The 21505-nt window shown below is 42.2% G+C and overlaps 1 protein-coding gene across 3 annotated transcripts in view; it reads right to left on the reverse strand.

Moving 5' to 3' along the window:
• Nucleotides 1-21505, reverse strand: part of LOC109891408 (serine incorporator 3) — a 46107-nt gene that overhangs the window by 19453 nt on the left and 5149 nt on the right. Inside the window, exons 1-4 of one of the 3 annotated variants that reach the window (XM_031825668.1) lie at nucleotides 12380-12732; nucleotides 8480-8824; nucleotides 7136-8309; nucleotides 2527-2688 (exon numbers count right to left, since the gene is read on the reverse strand). In XM_031825668.1, coding sequence (XP_031681528.1) covers nucleotides 2527-2688; nucleotides 7136-7174 — 201 coding nt within the window. In that variant the 5' untranslated portion in view covers nucleotides 7175-8309; nucleotides 8480-8824; nucleotides 12380-12732. Of the gene's footprint in view, nucleotides 1-2526; nucleotides 2689-7135; nucleotides 8310-8470; nucleotides 8825-12379; nucleotides 12733-21505 lie in introns of those variants that run through there. The other 2 variants (XM_020483909.2, XM_031825669.1) reach the window with 2 other exon arrangements.

The following is a 21505-nucleotide window of genomic DNA, read 5'->3' on the forward strand; positions in this document are numbered from 1 at the left end:
CAGTGAGATATACCTTCTAGAGCGCGTGCTATGGGTGGGTGTTGTTATCGTAACCACTGAGCTGAGGTAAGGCGGAGCTTTACCTAGCATAGACTTATAGATGACCTGGAACCAGTGAGTCTGGCGACGAATATGTAGCGAGGGCCAGCCGACTAGAGCATACAGGTCGCAGTGGTGGGTGGTACAAGGGGCATTGGTGACAAAACGGATGGCACTGTGATAGACTGCATCCAGTTTGCTGAGTAGAGAATTGAAACTATTTTGTAGATGACATCGCCGAAGTCGAGGATCGGTGGGATAGTCAGTTTTACTAGGGAAAGTTTGGCGGCGTGACTGAAGGAGGATTTGTTGTGAAATAGAAAGCTGATTCTAGATTTGATTTTGGATTGGAGATGTTTGATATGAGTCTGGAGTTTACAGTCTCGCCAAACACCTATGTATTTGTAGTTATCCACATATTCTAGGTCAGAACCGTCCAGAGTTATGATGCTGGTCGGGCGGGCGGGTGCGGGCAGCGAACGGTTGAAAAGCATGCATTTGGTTTTACTAGCGTTTAAGAGGCCACGGAAGGAGTGTTGTATGGCATTGAAGCTCGTTTGGAGGTTAGTTAACACAGTGTCCAAAGAAGGGCCAGATGTATACAGAATGGTGTTGTCTGCGTAGTTGTGGATCAGGGCATCAAGCTAACTCCCCCCCTTTGGCAGTTCTATCTTGACGGAAAATGTTGTAGTTGGGTATAGAAATCTCATAATTTTTGGTGGCCTTCCTAAGCCAGAATTCAAACACGGCAAGGACATCAGGGTTGGCAGAGTGTGCTAAAGCAGTGAGTAAAACAAACTTAGGGAGGAGGCTTCTGATGTAAACATGCATTTTTTCAATGACAGAAGTATGGTAGTATGTACAGTGCCTTGCGAAAGTATTCGGCCCCCTTGAACTTTGCAACCTTTTGCCACATTTCAGGCTTCAAACATAAAGATATAAAACTGTATTTTTTTGTGAAGAATCAACAACAAGTGGGACACAATCATGAAGTGGAACGACATTTATTGGATATTTCAAACTTTTTTAACAAATCAAAAACTTAAAAATTGGGCGTGCAAAATTATTCAGCCCCTTTACTTTCAGTGCAGCAAACTCTCTCCAGAAGTTCAGTGAGGATCTCTGAATGATCCAATGTTGACCTAAATGACTAATGATGATAAATACAATCCACCTGTGTGTAATCAAGTCTCCGTATAAATGCGCCTGCACTGTGATAGTCTCAGAGGTCCGTTAAAAGCGCAGAGAGCATCATGAAGAACACACCAGGCAGGTCCGAGATACTGTTGTGAAGAAGTTTAAAGCCGGATTTGGATACAAAAATATTTCCCAAGCTTTAAACATCCCAAGGAGCACTGTGCAAGCGATAATATTGAAATGGAAGGAGTATCAGACCACTGCAAATCTACCAAGACCTGGCCGTCCCTCTAAACTTTCAGCTCATACAAGGAGAAGACTGATCAGAGACGCAGCCAAGAGGACCATGATCACTCTGGATGAACTGCAGAGATCTACAGCTGAGGTGGGAGACTCTGTCCATAGGACAACAATCAGTCGTATATTGCACAAATCTGGCCTTTATGGAAGAGTGGCAAGAAGAAAGCCATTTCTTAAAGATATCCATAAAAAGTGTCGTTTAAAGTTTGCCACAAGCCACCTGGGAGACACACCAAACATGTGGAAGAAGGTGCTCTGGTCAGATGAAACCAAAATTGAACTTTTTGGCAACAATGCAAAACGTTATGTTTGGCGTAAAAGCAACACAGCTCATCACCCTGAACACACCATCCCCACTGTCAAACATGGTGGTGGCAGCATCATGGTTTGGGCCTGCTTTTCTTCAGCAGGGACAGGGAAGATGGTTAAAATTGATGGGAAGATGGATGGAGCCAAATACAGGACCATTCTGAAAGAAAACCTGATGGAGTCTGCAAAAGACCTGAGACTGGGACGGAGATTTGTCTTCCAACAAGACAATGATCCAAAACATAAAGCAAAATCTACAATGGAATGGTTCAAAAATAAACATATCCAGGTGTTAGAATGGCCAAGTCAAAGTCCAGACCTGAATCCAATCGAGAATCTGTGGAAAGAACTGAAAACTGCTGTTCACAAATGCTCTCCATCCAACCTCACTGAGCTCGAGCTGTTTTGCAAGGAGGAATGGGAAAAAATGTCAGTCTCTCGATGTGCAAAACTGATAGAGACATACCCCAAGCGACTTACAGCTGTAATCGCAGCAAAAGGTGGTGCTACAAAGTATTAACTTAAGGGGGCTGAATAATTTTGCACGGCCAATTTTTCAGTTTTTGATTTGTTAAAAAAGTTTGAAATCCCACTTCTTGTTGATTCTTCACAAAAAAATACAGTTTATATCTTTATGTTTGAAGCCTGAAATGTGGCAAAAGGTCGCAAAGTTCAAGGAGGCCGAATACTTTCGCAAGGCACTGTATATTGAAAAAACGCATTGATTGGCACGCCTCGTACCTTTTTTAGCTGCTCGTCCACTCCCGGTGACAGCATGATGCAGGCTATAATGGTCCCTAGCAACAGGATGAAGGCGTAGATGACTCGCGTCACCGTGGAGTTCTTGCTCTGGGGACAGCACCTGCACAGCAAGCATGTCGCACTGCTACACAGACACGGCACCTAGAGGGAAAGAGATAGGGAAAAACCATTGCCAAACGTTCCGGAAACATAGGTCATAACAACATAGGTCAGTTAGGGTCAAGCCAGTCGATGCAGACTGATTAACCTTAATATTGGCACTTGCAGCAATGTGGTAGTAGACAGGAACCGAATTCAAACGCAATCAAAACAACCCAATCAATTATTTTTTTCTTTTGAGATTTATTTCAAATTGCCCTGGGTGCTAGTCTGAGAAATGTGCTTCATCTTCTCTGAGAGGTCTAAAATCTGAGGACAAACTTGTCAACTCCCTCAAATGCTAATATATATATATTTTTAATTGGCTGTGTTGGTTGTGGTGTGGGTTTTATGGGTAGTATAGCATATTGGCCTTGGCCAACACTTATTACCTGGGCCTGAGACAAAGAACGACTGTATAACTTATCACTGAGCTGTGCCCAAAAGAGGACCAACGCTCTTTTGTCCTCTTGTTGTTACAATATGATATTTTGCTCGAGGCCCTGGGCTATATGACAAAAAACACTGTGTTGCAAGAGAAGTAACACAATTTCCCTAGTTAAAAGAAATTCATGTTAGCAGGCAATATTAACTAAATATGCAGGTTTAAAAATGTATACTTGTGTATTGATTTTAAGAAAGGCATTGATGTTTATGGTTAGGTACACGTTGGAGCAACGACAGTCCTTTTTCGCACCGCATCGATTATATGCAACGCAGGACACGCTAGATAAACTAGTAATATCATCAACCATGTGTAGTTAACTAGTGATTATGATTGATTGATTGTTTTTTATAAGATAAGTTTAATGCTAGTTAGCAACTTACCGTGGCTTCTTACTGCAATAAGAATGTGTTCTTAACTGACTTGCCTAGTTAAATAAAGGTGTAAAAATAATAATAACATTTTTTAAATTTGGCCAAATCGGTGTCCAAAAATACAGATTTCCGATTGTTATGAAAACCTGAAATCGGCCCTAATTATTTGTCCATTCCGATTAATCGGTCGACCTCCATTTGTAACAATAAGAAATATAATTGCATGTATTTATATTATCAAGGTGAGACTGAACATGGGAGAGAAACAGAAGGAGAGCCACCAGAGGAGGATCAAGGGGACCAAATGCTTCGACATCCGGGTGAATGACTAGGCTTGGAAGAAGGACAAAAGGAAGGCGAGACCTAGTAAACCTTGCTGCTCTTTCACTGCCATCCGTTAAGGTGAATATAAACATCTCTGAGGATAACTATTTGCATTTGCCTCACCGTGGTGGGCTGCAGCGCCATGCTGTCAGCAGTACCAATACGGGCCCAGGGGTATCTCCAAATAGACCATCTCAAGGCTAACGACTGGGACTTGTTAAGTAACCACTGCTTCCAGGTTGGTACTGTTAAGGTGTATGACTCCAGTGGTCATGACACCACTCTGGAGGTTCTCTCACAACTCATCACGCTCTTATCTTTTCCATGGCCCATCCCTTACCTCCCTCATCAACCCCGCTGACATAAAAAATTACAGACAGGTATCCTTTATTTTCTGTCTTCCATTAACATTATTGCATGTCTAATTAAATCGTTCAATAACTGTATCTTTACATAGATGTAAACAAGCAAACACACAGGTTTATCAGCTATCTCCTACCCTGTTCCCTTTACTCTGCTCCTGTTCTCCAGGACCTATGGGTTCTGCCCAACACCCAGACATGGATCCACCTGATGTCCTCCATTATCAACCACCCTACAACTTTTCATTACATCAGCTACTGTTATTGTCATGTTGTCATTATCTGCTAAGAAAGAGCAAGAAAACTATCATACTGGGCACGTGACATGTGAGATACACAGATGAACTAAACACACTAGCCCTGCAAACACTCAGAACAAAAGAGAGCAGCAGCGCCTGGTCTTTGCAGTCTCCCTTTTCAAGTCCCGCTTCCGAGACTGACTGCCTGTTGAGAACAAGTGACAGGCAGAACCTCCCATCCACACAGCAACCACCTTTTCTCTATTCTAAACACCAGAATTCAGTAGTTCAGTCTGATTGCCATGTGAGTGTACAAAAAAATCTGTGAAAGTAAATTTCACACATGTACCCCCAAAAAATATGGATGTTTATATATTTAAATCTAAAATATTGCCAGATTGTTTTGCACAGCTGTTTCACAAGGTGTTCATTATTGTAAATTGTAAAGTATCCCTTGATGGTATTTGTTAGTTCAAAATGATGCATTGTTGTATCCTAGGACATACAATAGATATTTATTATACCACAAGGGAGTACTTATGAGCTATGATTTTTTAAAATCATAATATAGGACTACTGAAAACTGCATATATTATTTCAGTGTAGATAAGGGAAGGCGTGTTAAAAATGAAAAGATGCCAGCCAGACAAGCCAGTGTATGAATCAAATAAATTAACATATGCATGTAGTGGAAATTAACTGACTTTGAGATCTATAAGGCAAGTAACATTAATGTGTGGGGCATAAGATGGAAGGCATAAGATGGTAAATAACAATAATCGCAATGGTTAGCCTATGCAAATTAATAGGAAAACAAAAAGCTTATTAGTAGGACTACATTTATCCTAATTGGTAACAAATATAACATGAGGAAAAGTCAGGATCCTAGTCAGGCAGGGTGCACTCTAATAGCATTTCAATCGCTCTGAGACCTTGAAGTAGTTGTTACCCTTGCTCTGCCACGGCCGCAGCTTTTGTGGAGCAATGGGTAACAATGCTTCATGAAAGGCAGTTGTTGATGTGTGTAGAGGGTCCCTGGTTCGAGCCCAGGTAGGGGCGAGGAGAGGGACGGAAGCTATACTGTTACACAAACAAGGGGTAGCATATGCTTTTTGACCATTTCTATAACAAGGGTTAGGCCTATATCCTCACATACCCCCTCAATTCAAACCCTGGTTTTAACCATAAGTCCTCTCCACATAAATGTATAGCCTAAGGATTTCATGATGACAGTGATTATGTCTGTTAAACTGGGAACTCGGGAGAAAAACGAGGTCAAATCATGACATCAGTTATTTTCAGGTCAGAGAAAGAAGCCCGAGTTTCTGAATTTGAATTGCGAGTTGGATGACCGTTCAAAACTATTTTGATCAGTCTAAGCTCCCAGTTGTCTTGAACGCACTGAAGTCGGAAGTCAGAGATTCGAGTTGTTTTGAATGTGCCACTAGAGACTTAGGCTACCTCCAACAAAGAAGCCCTAGTGTCTGTATTGATGTGAGAAATAATAATATTTATACAGTAATGGTGGTTGGCTGCAATATCAACTAGCCGAATAATTTTTGTATTGAGGTGATATGCCTATTTTAGCTAAATCGACAAATTAAATTGATTAGATTACTCTAGCAATGATAAATCTTTTTTTTTACATGTAGACATTTGTAAGGTGTTCATGGTGAGATCTTTAATGATAAAATAGACAAACACATGACGTGTAACAAAAGTAGAGGCGTCACATGACATGAACGCAGTTTGATGCCTTACATGGAACCCAAACCGGCTGCGCGCGTGCGCCATCGTGCATACATTTATTTTGTTCCCCTACACCAAACGTGATCACGACACGCATGTTAAAATATGAAATCATTATATTAATTTGGGGACAGGTCAAAAAGCATTAAATATTTATGGCAATTTAACTAGTTAGCTTGCACTTGCTAGCTAATTTGTCCTATTTAGCTAGCTTGCTATTGCTAGCTAATTTGTCCTGGGATATAAACATTAGGTTGCTATTTTACCTGAAATGCAGGCAGGACATGCAGCGCATCTGCGTCAGAAATAGGAATGACTTATATTTTAGCCCTTGGCAACGTAGACGCTCTCCAGCAGTGTGGGTGCAATAATTGAATAACATAGATTCCTAAATTTATTTTGCAAAGCCCTCGGTGTAGTCAGGGTATTAGAAAAATACTCGTCTCCATTGACAGTCCATGTTAATTCATGGCAGTATTTTACAGTACAAGGAAAACGTTAGGTAACTTGGTGAGAGGCATCACGAGGCTTAATTCTGGCACTTATCACCCCCCCATACCGGTCATCCTACTGCCTCTGATCTGGCGGACTCACTAAACAAAAATGATTTGTTTGTGAATTATGTCTTGAGTGTGCCGTCTGGTTTGCTTAATAAAGAATTTGAAATTATTTATATTTTTACTTTTGATACTTAAATATATTTAAAACCAAATAATTTTTTACTTTTACTCAAGTAACGTTAGTATTTTACTGGGCGACGTTCAATTCTTTCTGTTAGGGTATTTGGACTTTTATTCAAGTATGCTAATTGGGTACTTTTTCCACCACTGATCCTGACAACCTTGTATGAGCTCACCTCAGCTGCACTTGTCTGGGATACTCAGCCATTCTTTCATACATGTCAACCTGGTTCTTGTTCACAAATATGGTCGTGATGATATACGAGAAGCACCTTACCCAGCTTGCGACAGAAAAGGCCCCAAAGACACCTCCCATAATGTTCTGATTTCGGCACAAGATTGCACTCAATCTCTTTAGTGGTTTTCTTCCTAGAACGGTACACGTTACTTTCCTGTCCTGGACTCTCAGTGTAGATACAATTTGAGTAACAACTTTTGAAAATACTAAATATTTTAACTAAATTATTTTGTTGTAGTGCTGTACAAGCGATTGCTAGACTAAGTCCTCAACTGTAGGCAATCTTCTGTGATTTCCTTCCGTTGAACGTTGTTTCCCAATGCGTCACACAGGATGATGTCACTACTTTCAGATAAGTACAGTCGATACAATGTTGCTGCTACGGTCCAATGGGTTTCATCTCTTATTAATGCTGTCATTGGTCTAAAATCCAATGTTTGAATTCCAACCTCAACATACAGTATAAGCTACAGTTTACAGTTTATTTAGTAAACTACACACACAAAAATCTGTCACCAATTTTAAAAAAACATTATGAACATATTCCTTTGAGTAGCAGTTAGATCTCATTTACATTTTGATAAAAAAATTAAACTTGGCATTCAACTTCCCATGAAAAAAACTAAAACAATTTATACATATTATGTTGTCATCTTCAGGAAACAAGATATATAGGTGAACACAGAATGTACCTTGATAACACTTTATTTGAACTGTACATCATAACAGTGTCATATTATCATAAACATGACATAACAAATGTCAAAAGATGTAAAGGCATCTTATGTCACTGACTGTCAAGTGACAAGGCAGTGTCATTTTTCATGTACTGTGAACAGTTAAAGGTGTAATGACATGTTGACATAGTTCATGTAACTTATTATGAAGCTGTCATGACGTACAGTGTTAGTCAGTTATCGGTCGTGACGTAAAATGCTGTTCAGATATCCATTGGCATGGCATAACCTCCAAGAAATAAGGTAGCTATATCGATCCAGTACGAGTAGGTAGATGATGTTCAAGAGAAACTCTCTCACCCCCCTGTAGCAATATCCTGTATCGTTTGTCCATAACACCCCATACCATAGCAGAATCAAGAGTGATGCCTCTGTAATATGGCTGGACAACTCAGTCTCCTGTCCAACAGCTCCCTGGTGTGACCACATTCACAACAACACCTTTGACCAGCCGAGGCCCCATACTCCTTCAAAACCTAATAAAAGAGAGAAGTCATTAACAAAACAGATATTTCTCATCCAAGCAAAAAGACCACCTTTACAGAAAGAAAGGTGATTTTTCGGTAACCATTACAGTGGTCACTCAGAGTAATGCAGCTCATGGTCAGGTCAGGATTTGGAACAGAGGACCACTCACAGTGCTCACCTCCCTTGCCTCTCTGTCCTGCATCTCCATACTCTTCTTCTGTAATTTCACTGCCCACGGCGAGAGGCTGGAAGAAGACTGCTCAAACTTGACTCTGCCGTTGGCACTCTTGGCACTGCCAACTCTGTTGGCCCCATTGCGGGTGGCGAGAGCAGCCGGGGCAGACCGGGACCCCCTAATGGACAGAGGGACGATGGAAGAGGAGTCTGAGGTGGAGGGGAGCATTTGAAGCCTCGTAGCGCCCCTCTGGCTTAGCCTCTTGTTCATGACGAAGGCAAAGGTCCTCTGCTCCTCGTTCAGCTGACGCATGCAGGTAAGCTGCTGCTGCTCCAGCCTCTTCAGAGTCTGAGAAAGAGAGACAGCAAGGGAGGAAGTCACTAAATGGCCATGTTGGAATGGACACAAGTAGCAGTGTCATTTGATCTGTTGAGCAAGTGCATGAGATATTTGTTCTTTATCTTGTCAGTTCAGATTCAAACCTATAATCGTCTGTTCTCTATCCATGGAATTAGTCCACTGCACCACCAGGATGGAGCTAGAGTGCCATGTTTTTTTACAAAGCTGGTCATTTTAGTATTTTCAAACAGACCACATATCAAAGTAAACAAGAACTCATTAAGATCGGGTGTGGCCAATTAGTGGGCGCGACCAACACACCTGAATTAACTTAACAAAATACAGGATAGAGGGAGTTTTGTTGATGCTGAGAACAGAATGTATGTTCTTAAATAACATTCTTAGAATGTTCTCTGAACGTTAAAGTTTTCGTGTTTTTTTAATGAAAAGTTTTCTTAACGTTCTCTGAACTATTTGGGAACATTCCCAATATCGAACCAGTTGGAGAACGTTCCTAGAATATGACCAAAATTGAAATGAAATGTAACCATGTTTGAACTTTTACGAAACATTCTGGTAGCCCTTTACACTCGTAACCGTGTACAGGTTGAACATGGCCAATTTGGGCACTGATAAACGCCTGAATTGGAGAGAAATTGCTGTACAGTAACATGCTATACATGACATTAGAACTCTGGCTCTGTGCTTCACAGCGCTGTATGGGTTTTGACTGACAGCAGTTATGAACTTAAGCACCTCTCGCAACAAGAAGTTGCCCCCATTCCTCACGCTAATTGAGCCACTTTTGTGTTGTCTGAGTGAAGGAAATGCTTATTGAAGAGAACTAGGGGCTGAGTCACTGGCTTACTGGGGCTCGTTCATACTGTCCCTGGCAGGGGTGCGTCACCTGAGTGGGTTGAGTCACTGATGTGATCTTCCTGTCTGGGTTGGCACCCCCCCCCCCCCTTGGGTTGTGCCGTGCGGAGATCTTTGTGGGCTATATTCGGCCTTGTCTCAGGATGGTAAGTTGGTGGTTGAAGATATCCCTCTAGTGGTGTGGGGGCTGTGCTTTGGCAAAGTGGGTGGGGTTATATCCTTCCTGTTTGGCCCTGTCCGGGGGTGTCCTCGGATGGGGCCACAGTGTCTCCTGACCCCTCCTGTCTCAGCCTCCAGTATTTATGCTGCAGTAGTTTATGTGTCGGGGGGCTAGGGTCAGTTTGTTATATCTGGAGTACTTCTCCTGTCCTATTCGGTGTCCTGTGTGAATTTAAGTGTGCTCTCTCTAATTATCTCTTTCTCTCTCTCTGAGGACCTGAGGCCTAGGACCATGCCTCAGGACTACCTGACACGATGACTCCTTGCTGTCCCCAGTCCACCTGGCCGTGCTGCTGCTCCAGTTTCAACTGTTCTGCCTTTTTATTATTTATGAACATTTGAACATCTTGGCCATGTTCTGTTATAATCTCCACCCGGCACAGCCAGAAGAGGACTGGCCACCCCACATAGCCTGGTTCCTCTCTAGGTTTCTTCCTAGGTTTTGGCCTTTCTAGGGAGTTTTTCCTAGCCACCGTGCTTCAACACCTGCATTGCTTGCTGTTTGGGGTTTTAGGCTGGGTTTCTGTACAGCACTTTGAGATATCAGCTGATGTACGAAGGGCTATATAAATACATTTGATTTAATTTGACTATGTACAGTATTTTGAAAGATGAAACGCACTTCACATTTCCATATCATAAAACTCTTGCCATACGCAGTGTCAACGATTATGATCACTATGTTTGATGTACAGTTACAAGATGATATGGCATACCCTGGTTTGTTCTGAACAGTCGTGTTGGCAATAGAACAACCTATCAACTGATGCACACTTGACCCATATTGCGATTTATAATGGACGTTTTTGGATTGTGTAAACAACAACAGTAATTGTGTGATTGCTGGGATGCAGGGTTGTGTTCGAGACAAAATAATGAAAAGTGTGCTTGCTCTAGTTCCTCAACAGCACAGCTGGGAGAGCTAAATGAATGAATGAAACTAAGATTGAACTCTTTGGCCTGCAAGCGTCACGTCTGGAGGAAACCTGGCACCATCCCTACGGTGAAGCGTGTTGGTGGCAGAATCATGCTTTGGGGATGTTTTTCAGCGGCAGGGACTGGGAGACTAGTCAGGATCGAGGGAAAGATGAACGGAGCAAAGTACAGAGAGATCCTTGATGAAAACCTGTTCCAGTGCATTCAGGACCTCAGACTGGACAACAACCCTAAGCACACAGCCAAGACAACAAAGGTGTGGCTTCGGGACAAGTCTCTGAATGTCCTTGAGTGCCCCAGCCAGAGCCTGGACTTGAACCCGATCGAACATCTCTGGAGAGACCTGACAATAGCTGTGCAGCAACGGTCCCCATCCAACCTGACAGAGCTTGAGAGGATCTGCAGAGAAGAATGGGAGAAAGTCCCCAAATACAGGTGTGCCAAGCTTGTAGCATCATACCCAAGAAGACTCAAGGGTGTAATCGCTGTCAACAGTGCTTCAACAAAGTACTGAGTAAAGGGTCTGAATACTTATGTAAATGTGATATTTCAATTTTTTATTTTTAATACATTTGCTCATTTATAAAAATGTAAAAAACAGTTCTTGCTTTATAAATCTACACATACCCCGTAATGACAAAGCAAAAACATTTTTTATTTTGCAAAAGTATAAAAAAAACTGGAAATATCACATTTACATAAGGACTGTAATGTAACAAAATGTGGAAAAAGTCAAGGGGTCTGAATATTTTCCGAATGCACTGCAGTTGAAGACTCTTGTTTGAGTCATAAAAGTGCATTGAAATTACTTAGGAACTGTGCACACTTTGCAGAGGTTTGTGGCCACAGAAACATGAGTTAGTCCTCTCACTCAAACCCTTGCCTAGCCCACATTTTCCAGGAATATACTTATCATGCTACTAAGTGTATCCAGAGTATTTTCAGATTTCACTATCAACAAATGCAGCAAAAAGTTAAGTAAATGTAAACTGCATATAAAATCAACAGTGTAATGTTTGGATTCTGTTTTGTGTCAGGTGAACTGTTGTGTCCTCACCTTTGGTCTAATAATTTCCCCATAATCTCCAAACTGTTCCCTTTCAATTGATAACATTGTTATCCAAACGCTTTTCATATCTCTTCTGTAAGAAACATTTCAATTTAGCCCTATCCATATGGGCTAATTCCCACGAGTGTAAAGGGTTAAACTGAAAATGAATAAATCACCATCTAGTCTCACTGCCTAGACAATTATTTACAAAGTTAACAGAGCAGTAACTGGAATTATTAAAAGTCACGTGATGCTTCTAACTTTCAATGAAAAGTGAATATATGCTTACAGGAACACGAATAGGCTATTTTTTATTTTTTTTACTTGTAAAATATACAAGCCCAGTAAAAGATAGCCTACAATTGTATGCTATACGTTTATAAGATTAAACATAAGTCTAAATATGTGGGTTATATTCAAACAAGCGAATCGGAAGGAACATTTGAAAATACAAAATAACACAATAAAAAGCAGAACGTTACCTTCATAAGTTGCTTCTGTTCCTTTATGAAATTATTGTTCACAGTTTGAGAAGCGGTCATTAAATCTGAGGCACAGAGGGAATAAATTGGATCGCTTCTGTAAAGACATGCCAGCGAGGAGGATGGATTGGCATCCATTTCGTATCTAAGAACTATCAACGACAGGAATCAACTGTACTTTTCAACTTCAAATAGCCTATTCCCAGTTGATATGCGGGCTACAAGTGCATGCGACTGTAAGCGCAACAATACTTGAAGCATGCAGTCTGTTGGTTCCCGCATTCGATCGTAGGCTATTGCCCACACCAGCATATCATCAGCAACACTAAAGAAGTACTTCCGGGTCAAGGAATTTCGGAACTGTTCAAAATAAAAGTCTCCCACGTAATAGTAGAAAAGTGCCTTTAACCTGTATTTATTCAGGATGTATAAAAATCATGAACAGTTATTTATATTTGTTCATATTTTCGTGACGTTTACATTAAATGTGGGGTTTAGGTCAAATAAATGGTCCCAATGCAAATAACGTGCATTATTGTCTTATAGAGAAACATGTGTATTTGTGCTGATGTTAAAGTGGGGTGGGGAGTACTCAGTACGGTCTGTAGAATGGTGTCATTTCATGGGGCTCTGAATAATATATGTTACTGGGGTTTTACTCTGGGTGACTGGTCTCAGATTATCCCGTAGGTGAAGAAGCCAGATGTGGAGGTACTGGTCTGGGGTGGTTACACGTGGTCTGCGGTTATGAGGCTGGTTGGAAGTACTGCCAAATTCTCTAAAACAACGTTGGAGGAAGCTTATGGTAGAGAAATGAACTTAAAATTCTCTGGCAACAACTCTGGTGGACATTCCTGCAATCAGCATGCCAATTGCAAACCCTCAAAACTTCTGTGGCATTGTGTTGTGTGACAAAATTGCACATTTTGGAGTGGTCTTCTATTGTCTCCAGCACAAGGTGCACCTGTGTAATGATCATGCTGTTTAATCAGCTTCTTGATATGTCACACCTGTCAGGTGGATGGATTATCTTGGCAAATGAGAAATGCTCACTAACAGGGATGTAACAGGATGTAAACAAGCTCATCAAACATGGGACAAACACTTTATATGTTGCATTTATATTTTTTCTTCCGTATACTGTACATCACTATTTTCTGAATGCAATAAGTGATTACTTAGAGCTGATCAAGTGAAACAGTCTCCTCACTTTAATAAGGCCATTTCACAGTTTGAAGCATTGATTTCAGGGACATTTTCACAATCCATGGTTCATAAACAACTTAATTACAGTGGTGTAAAGGACATAGTTTAACGTTTTGTTCAGGAAGTTCTACCTACAAATTTCTTAGCAAATTATCGACGATACATTCAGAGTCTATGTTAACAGCAATTTGTTCACAGTTTGAGAAGCGGTCATTAAATCTGAGGCACAGAGGGAATAAATTGGATCGCTTCTGTAAAGAATTTTGTCTAGTTGCATATGACAGGATAAGTAGCGTAGAGGTCCTCCACTTCAAGTCAAATCACATTTCATTGGTCACATACACTTTGGTCTGAAAGAAGTCATTTACTTATGCACTGTCAAATTGAAGGACTGTGATTCCTCTCAACATAAAGACATTTCTAAGCCAACTCAGAGGAAACTGTTTTCAGTAACCACTGAGGATCTTGATAAAATAAGCAATGGCAATTGGTTCAGTGATAAGATAATTGATTTCGTGTCATACGATTAGCATTTTACCACAGACTTTTAAGACTTCCGAAAACCGGAAGTCTGAATGTGCTAGTGTTGCTGCGTGATGCCACTCCTATACACCTACGTAGGATACCCAACCCCCGACCACTAGAAACTTGATTTTCTAAAAATAAAAATAAAATGAAGTTCTATGAACGCACCTTTGCACCATAGCCTACTTTTTGGTTGTATATGTTTTTTCAGTGTCGCACCAGGAAAATAAATAGGCCCATAAAAAGTATGACTATTTTTCCCGAATGGAAATTCAGTAGAAACTTGATTTCAAAGTGTTACAATTGCTCCATCTTGAGGGGATATAATAGAATGTTATTCAAGATCATAAAAAATATACATTGGGTTTATAATTCAGGTTTTTCTACTAACAAACAGTTGGTGATTCATTTGATTACAATTACTGCCCAGGAGCAGTTGTTGTTGGGGGTTACTTGCGCCATGTTTGTCTTTCTAAATGTTTATGGAATTTCAATGTTTTTAAATTAAAAAAGTATAATTCTAAAGCAATGACTTTTAGTAAAATCTGAAAAAGCTTTAATTTAACAAAATCCATAACTTAAGTCAATTATAACACATTTCTGATTTTCCACAAAAACGTTGAGAAGGGCCGAAGGACGTGTGTGGATTTGACATCCCTGCAGATGTTGTAATTGTCAAAGCATCTAGAACGATAGACTGTGTCCACAGTGGCAAGGTTGGTCTTTGCTCTGTAGGTTTTTGCCTTCTCTGGGAATAACACATGCGCCGAATCTTACCGTGTAGACCTTACCGTGAAATGCTTACTTACAAGCCCTTAACCAACAGTGCAGTTCAAGAAATATTTACTAAATAAAATAAAGTAAAATTAAAAAGTAACAAAGTAGAATTACAATAACGAGGCTATATACAGGGGGCCTAGTACCTAGTAAATGTGTGGGGGTACAGGTTAGTCAAGGTCATTTGTATATGTAGGTAAGGCTAAAGTGACTATGCATAGAGGATAAACAGTGAGTAGCAGCAGTGTAGGGGGGGGGGGGGGGGGGGGTCAATATAAATAGTCCAGGTGGCCATTTGATTAATTGTTCAGCAGTCTTATAGCTTGAGGGTAGAAGCTGTTAAGGAGAATTTTGGACCTAGACTTGGCGCTCCAGTACCGCTTGCCGTGCAGTAGCAGATAGAACCGTCTATGACTTAGGTGACTGGAGTCTTTGACAATTCTTTGGGCCTTCCTCTGACACCGCCTGGTATATAGGTCCTGGATGGCAGGAAGCTTGGCCCCAGTGATGTACTGGGCCGTACCCACTACACTCTGTAGTGCCTTACGGTCAGATACCGAGCAGTTGCCATATCAGGCAGTGATGCTCTCAATGGTGCAGCTGTAGAACTGGTAACTGCTGAAATAAAGGAAACACCAATGTAAAGTATCTTAATAGGGCATCGAGCCACCACGAGCCACCTTGGCAAAGATTTTACAGAGAGAGAGAGAGAGAGAGAGAGAGAGAGGAAATTGGGTCCCCTCTTGTCTCAGCCTCCAGTATTTATGCTGCAATAGTTTGTGTCAGGGGCTAGGGTCAGTCTGTTATATCTGGAGTATTTCTCCTGTCTTATCCAGTGTCCTGTGTGAATTTAAGTATGCTCTCTCTAATTCTCTCTCTCTCTTTTTTTTCTCTCTCTCTCAGAGGACCTGAGCCCCAGGACTACCTGGCCTGATGACTCCTTGCTGTCCCCAGTCCACCTGGCCGTGCTGCTGCTCCAGTTTCAACTGTTCTGCCTGCGGCTATGGAACCCTGACCTGTTCACCGGACGTGCTACCATGTCCCAGACCTGCTGTTTTCAACTCTCTAGAGACAGCAGGAGCGGTAGAGATACTCTGAATGATCGGCTATGAAAAGCCAACTGACATTTACTCCTGAGTTGCTGACCTGTTGCACCCTCAACAACCACTGTGATTATTATTATTTGACCCTGCTGGTCAAATAATAATAATCACAGTGGTAGAGGGTGCAACAGGTCAGCACCTCAGGAGTAAATGTCAGTTCTGTTATAACCTGGCCACCCCTCATAGCCTGGTTCCTCTCTAGGTTTCTTCCTAGGTTCCAGCCTTTCTAGGGAGATTTCTACACCGTGCTTCTACACCTGCATTGCTTGCTGTTTGGGGTTTTAGGCTGGGTTTCTATACAGCACTTTGTGACATCAGCTGATGTAAGAAGGGCTTTCTAAATGAATTTGAGTGATGATTGATTGGGTAGCAGGAACGTGGAATTAGAACTATTTTTGATTCCTGTCCAGTAACTATTTACATTATAGTCCACCATCTGTGACATCAGAAGGCAGACTTTATAAATGAATGGACAGAGGCAGGCAGTTTGCTAACACACCACCATAAATGGCATTGCAGCTTTCCTGAGATAGAGAGAGAGAATAAAACTGGCTAACCCCTGATGATGGACCGACGAGACGCTATGCTCGTTAGTTCCTTGTTGTTATGTGTCGTCACTCAGTTGAAGCCTGACAATCTCAGGAATTTCCTCATGAATTCAATCATCTTAAAATTGTTTATCTTGTTCTTGGAAGAAAATGGACAGTTGATGGAAAGTTCAGCCTGATCGCCAGCTTTAGGCTGGCGAGAATAGTATAAGGTGGTTCACAAACTGATACTAAACGTTCTAAAACTAGAGCAGTGTGGTAGAGCTGAAAGCACACGACTGGATGTTCGCGGTCACAGGGATGCTGGGGGTTGAGGTGCTCTATGGTGAGACGTTGGGGAGTTGTGTATTGCATAACATATCTTTGACTGCAGGAGGCAAGAGATTGAAGACCTCTAGGCTATATTGCACAGAATTAGCAGAACTCCTTGGGGTTATGTATTTTGTCTACACAGCAACAGTCTAAAGGAAATTACAACAGCACAAAGGTGGAAGTGATGCTGTAAATGACCAGCTTATGTTTCATGTGGGTAATATGTGTGCAATACATCCTGTGTGACGATCATGGTGTAATTTACTGACGGGGCTCGGTGGAACCTACCACAAATATTTTTGTGTTGTTTCCCATGAGAATTAGCACATCTAGTTCAGAATCCTGGATTAAATTATTTGCAATCGAAATACACCACCCCAAAAGTTTGACCATCATTGTTTTACTGTATTAGTAGGGTTGCAAGCATTCCCGAAACTTCCCAGAAATTCTCAGTTTTTTAAAGAAATCCTGGGTAAAAAATTCCAGCAGGAGGATTCCTTTGTGGCTACTTCCCTGCTGACTCCAGAAAGCCTTGAACCCGGAAGTTACATTACAACCCTGTAAGTGTTACGCCTGCACCCGCTCTCCCTGGCTCTCGAGGGTGCCAGGCTGCCCTTCATTACGCACACCTGTCACCATCATTAGCTCTCACTGGACTCACCTGGACTCCTTCACTTTGTTGATTGCCTTCCCTATTTCTGTCTGCTCCGTTATGTGTTCATGTCCAGATGGTGTCCTGTCCTGTTCCTTGTCCGTTGCTAATGAAATGTTCACTCCCTGTACCTGCTTCTCGTCTACCAGCGTCGATCCTTGCTGACACCACTAAAAGAAGCATCAGGGAGTTTTGGTTTTTGTTTTGGTTGGTGAAGTCGGATCCGAGTGCCATTGCCGAGGGAACCGGGGGTGCCTCAGCTAGCTCGCCAGGCTTCCATTCTTTAGCTGACTCGAGAGGCGCTCACCCCACGTCATACTTCAGCCGGCCCATCAGGCTCCCACGCCTCAACCGGTTCGTCGAGAACCCACGCCTCAGCGGGATCATCGGGCTTTCATGCCTCAGCAGGATCGTCAGGCTCCCATGCCTCAGCTGGCTCTCCAGGCTCCCACACATTAATGTCATTATATGTTCATGTCCAGATGCTGTCCTGTCCTGTTCCATGTCCGTTGCTAATTCAATGTTCACTCCCTGTACTGGCTTCTCATCTACCAGCATCCAGCCGTGCAACAAGTTAATCAAACAAATAAACACAACAAAACAATAAGATCTACAGTACAGTCGCACACAAAAATAGCCTTACAGCGTACAGTCATCAAAAGGAAGCTGGATAAAACCTTTCTTCCACACACGTCACTGCAGTTCATCCTCCTACTGTAAACCCCTCTGTGTTAGGTGTGGTGCCAGGTGTGCAGGGGTCCCATGCCACAACTGCCCGTGGCCCGTGCCACGCTGCCATACCAGAGATGCCCACGGTGCTGGACAAGCGGAGCTACTGCTAGGTGTGTGCCAGGCAGGAGGTTGAAGGCTGAACAGAGAGGTTTGTGTGTGAAAGTCAAATGTCTTCCATTATGTGAACATGATAATGATAATAAGAGCTAGATTGGAGAGAGATGTAAGACTGTATCCCATTTTTTCATGCACAGCAAGTCTTTGACTGAGACCAATGTTGATTACCCAATTCCATAAATAACAGGAACATAGCCTAACTACTTCCAAATTCTCTTGTATTGTGAACAGCAGCCAAGGGTAATAATCCCACAATCTCCTGACGGACACAACAAGCATTATCAGCATTGATGTTAATAGAGGGCAGTCATACAGTATCTTCTCCCTAGACCACATACACTATCCATTTGCCTCACGTACTAAACTGATCAAAGTTCACTCTTCCCCTCCCCGTCTCACGACCTGTATACTCCTCTCTCTGTGCCCAGGCTGGAAATCGCTGGGCTGTGAAGTGTACGGAATGCGCTTCGAGGAGGGCCAGACATTCCAGCAGTTGTGTGCACAGCTGTGCCACTGCCTGGTTGGTGGGGTGACCTGCGTGTCACTGTGCAGTAATTACCTCCAGGTGCCTGCCGCAGCCAACTGCCCCAACCCCCAGCTAGTGCACCAGCCAGGGAGGTGCTGCAGGGAATGGGTCTGTGACAGCCTAGGCAACAACATTTACCCAGACACCATAGCAGTAGGACAGTACTCAATAGGCGAAAGGCAAATAAGACTTCAACTTTTTCCTATTTGAATGAGTAATTGGGTGACACACGCTTAATTAGCATATTTCCAAATGCACGACCAAGATGCAGGGCTCATTTACTCATCAAAATCATGACATTCTATGGTCCAACTTTAACTTGCAAAATGCAAGAATGCAAGAACCTCTATGGTTCAGTCAAGGCATAACACCTGTGAGGTTAAGGTTAGCATAAGGCTGTAGGAAAGCTTGAAATACTGTAGAAAAACAGAAACAATGTTTTGAGAGCCTCATGGGAAGCAAACTGGCGATGTTTTATCACAACTTCCGCCGAAGTCGGCTCCTCTCCTTGTTCGGGTGGCGATCGGCGGTCGACGTCACCGGCTTTCTAGCCATCGCCGCTCCCTTTTCCATTTGTTTTGTCTTGTTCCCTGCACACCTGGTTTTCATTCCCTAATCACACTGCCTGTATTTATTCCTCTGTTCCCCTCCATGTCTTTGTGTGAAATTATTTTTGTTACATGTTCGTGTGTACGCGCCAGGCTGGGTTTTTCCCGTTATTCTGTGGCTTTTCACGAGGGATGTTAATTGTACAACATTTGCAAAATTTTTGTCAATGTTTCGCGCATAGCACTTTTACCTTTTTGACCCAGTGGCGTTTGTTTTATTTGCCTCTGCCTTAATAAAGTGTGCTCCTGTTCACAAATCTCTGTTCTCCTGCACCTGACTTCTCCACCAGTAGCGCACACCGTGACATGTTTGGAGTCTAAGCCACAGTTCACGCCCTTTACCCACCCTGCCACAAAACCCTAGCAAGCAAATCTGCTACAATTTGCTAATACACATTCTACTGCACACTTGTTGGCAAATGCCACACCTCCCAACCAATGTTCCCTCTAATTTTGTGGGGCACATTTCTGGTCTGCTGAGCGCAAACGAACATTGTGAAAATTCTGTGCAACTTCCAGTGCGATTTTACTGTGACTGAGGTTGTACCCGCTTTAAGTTACAGTTTTAACAGTGGCTAAGTAGGCTACTTTGGCTATTTGATCATAATGTAGGCCTACCAGAGTGGTCTACCATCAAAAACAATGTAGAAAATGCATCCCATAACATTTTAACATGGAAGTAGCTGTTCTATCATTCTGCCTACAGTAGCAGACAATGTGTGGAGTTCAGACAAGAAGGTGACTGAAAATGTTTTTGTGTCATTTAATGCAAGAAAGCACAAATAAAATGAATTATTATTCCCATACCAGTGTTACAGAGAATCAGACAAATTAGGCTACCCTCTGCCTATTGGCTACTTAGCTTACATATACTTGACTCAAAATACAACACTGACCCTTTAAGGCAAAAAAAAGCTCTTTACCTGACTTTCTTTTCAAAGATGTCTAGAAATGTACACGTTTTGTGCTCTTGTAGGACGCAATCACTCCCCCATTGCTGACTACAAATGATTTATAACTGGGCTAATAACTCACTAACTAGCAAAGAATATGAACAAAATGTGCACATGTGGCACATGCAGCTCTTGCTTTCACCACAGCTGTAAAAACAGTCCAGTTCAAAGTAAATGTCTTAGATCCATATATGGCAATGGTCTAATTGCATATAGGCCTACTGCAGCTCTGATTGATTATGCCGCACAGGTCTGTGTAGAATACAGGCTAAGTCTTCCACAATAGAATCCTACTCCAATGTGTTCCACCCAGAACCGGAACTAGAGTTTTATACATGGGGTGGCCAGGGGGTGGCCAAGGTTACTTCAGGGGGTCCATTGGCCATGACAGAAAATGCATCCTATGATTGCTGATTAGAAGTAGAAGTGATAATTCATTTAACCCAGAGTTCTTCAAAGTGGCAGATAGTGTGGTCTAACAGAGTTACTTCACTACAATTCTTTAATAACATACTATGACCAGTCAGTGTCTCTACCTCGGAATTACAGCTCTCTCTCTCTCTCTCTCTCTCTCTCACGCACGCACGCACGCACGCACGCACGCACGCACGCACGCACACACACACACACACACACACACACACACACACACACACACGCGCACACACGCGCACACACACACACACACACACACACACACACACACGCGCACACGCGCACACACACACACACATTGGAGAGATTTGGGTCACTCTGTTTTCATGAATATATTCTCTGGGTCTATAAGTGTTAAACATACAAATCAAATCAAATCAAATTCATTTATATAGCCCTTCTTACATCAGCTGATATCTCAAAGTGCTGTACAGAAACCCAGCCTAAAAGCCCAAACAACACACAACGCAGATGCTCGTTGGTGCGCGCGAGCAGTGTGGGTGCAATAATTGAATAACATGGATTTCTACATTTATTTTGCGATGCGCACGACGTGTCCGGTCTGGTCAGCATGTAAGCATCCAATTATCCACATTTTAGTGTAATCTCAATCTTAATTACAAATCCCCATT

This window comes from Oncorhynchus kisutch, linkage group LG5 (genome assembly GCF_002021735.2).
Source record: "Oncorhynchus kisutch isolate 150728-3 linkage group LG5, Okis_V2, whole genome shotgun sequence".
Classification (NCBI taxonomy): Eukaryota; Metazoa; Chordata; class Actinopteri; order Salmoniformes; family Salmonidae; genus Oncorhynchus; species Oncorhynchus kisutch.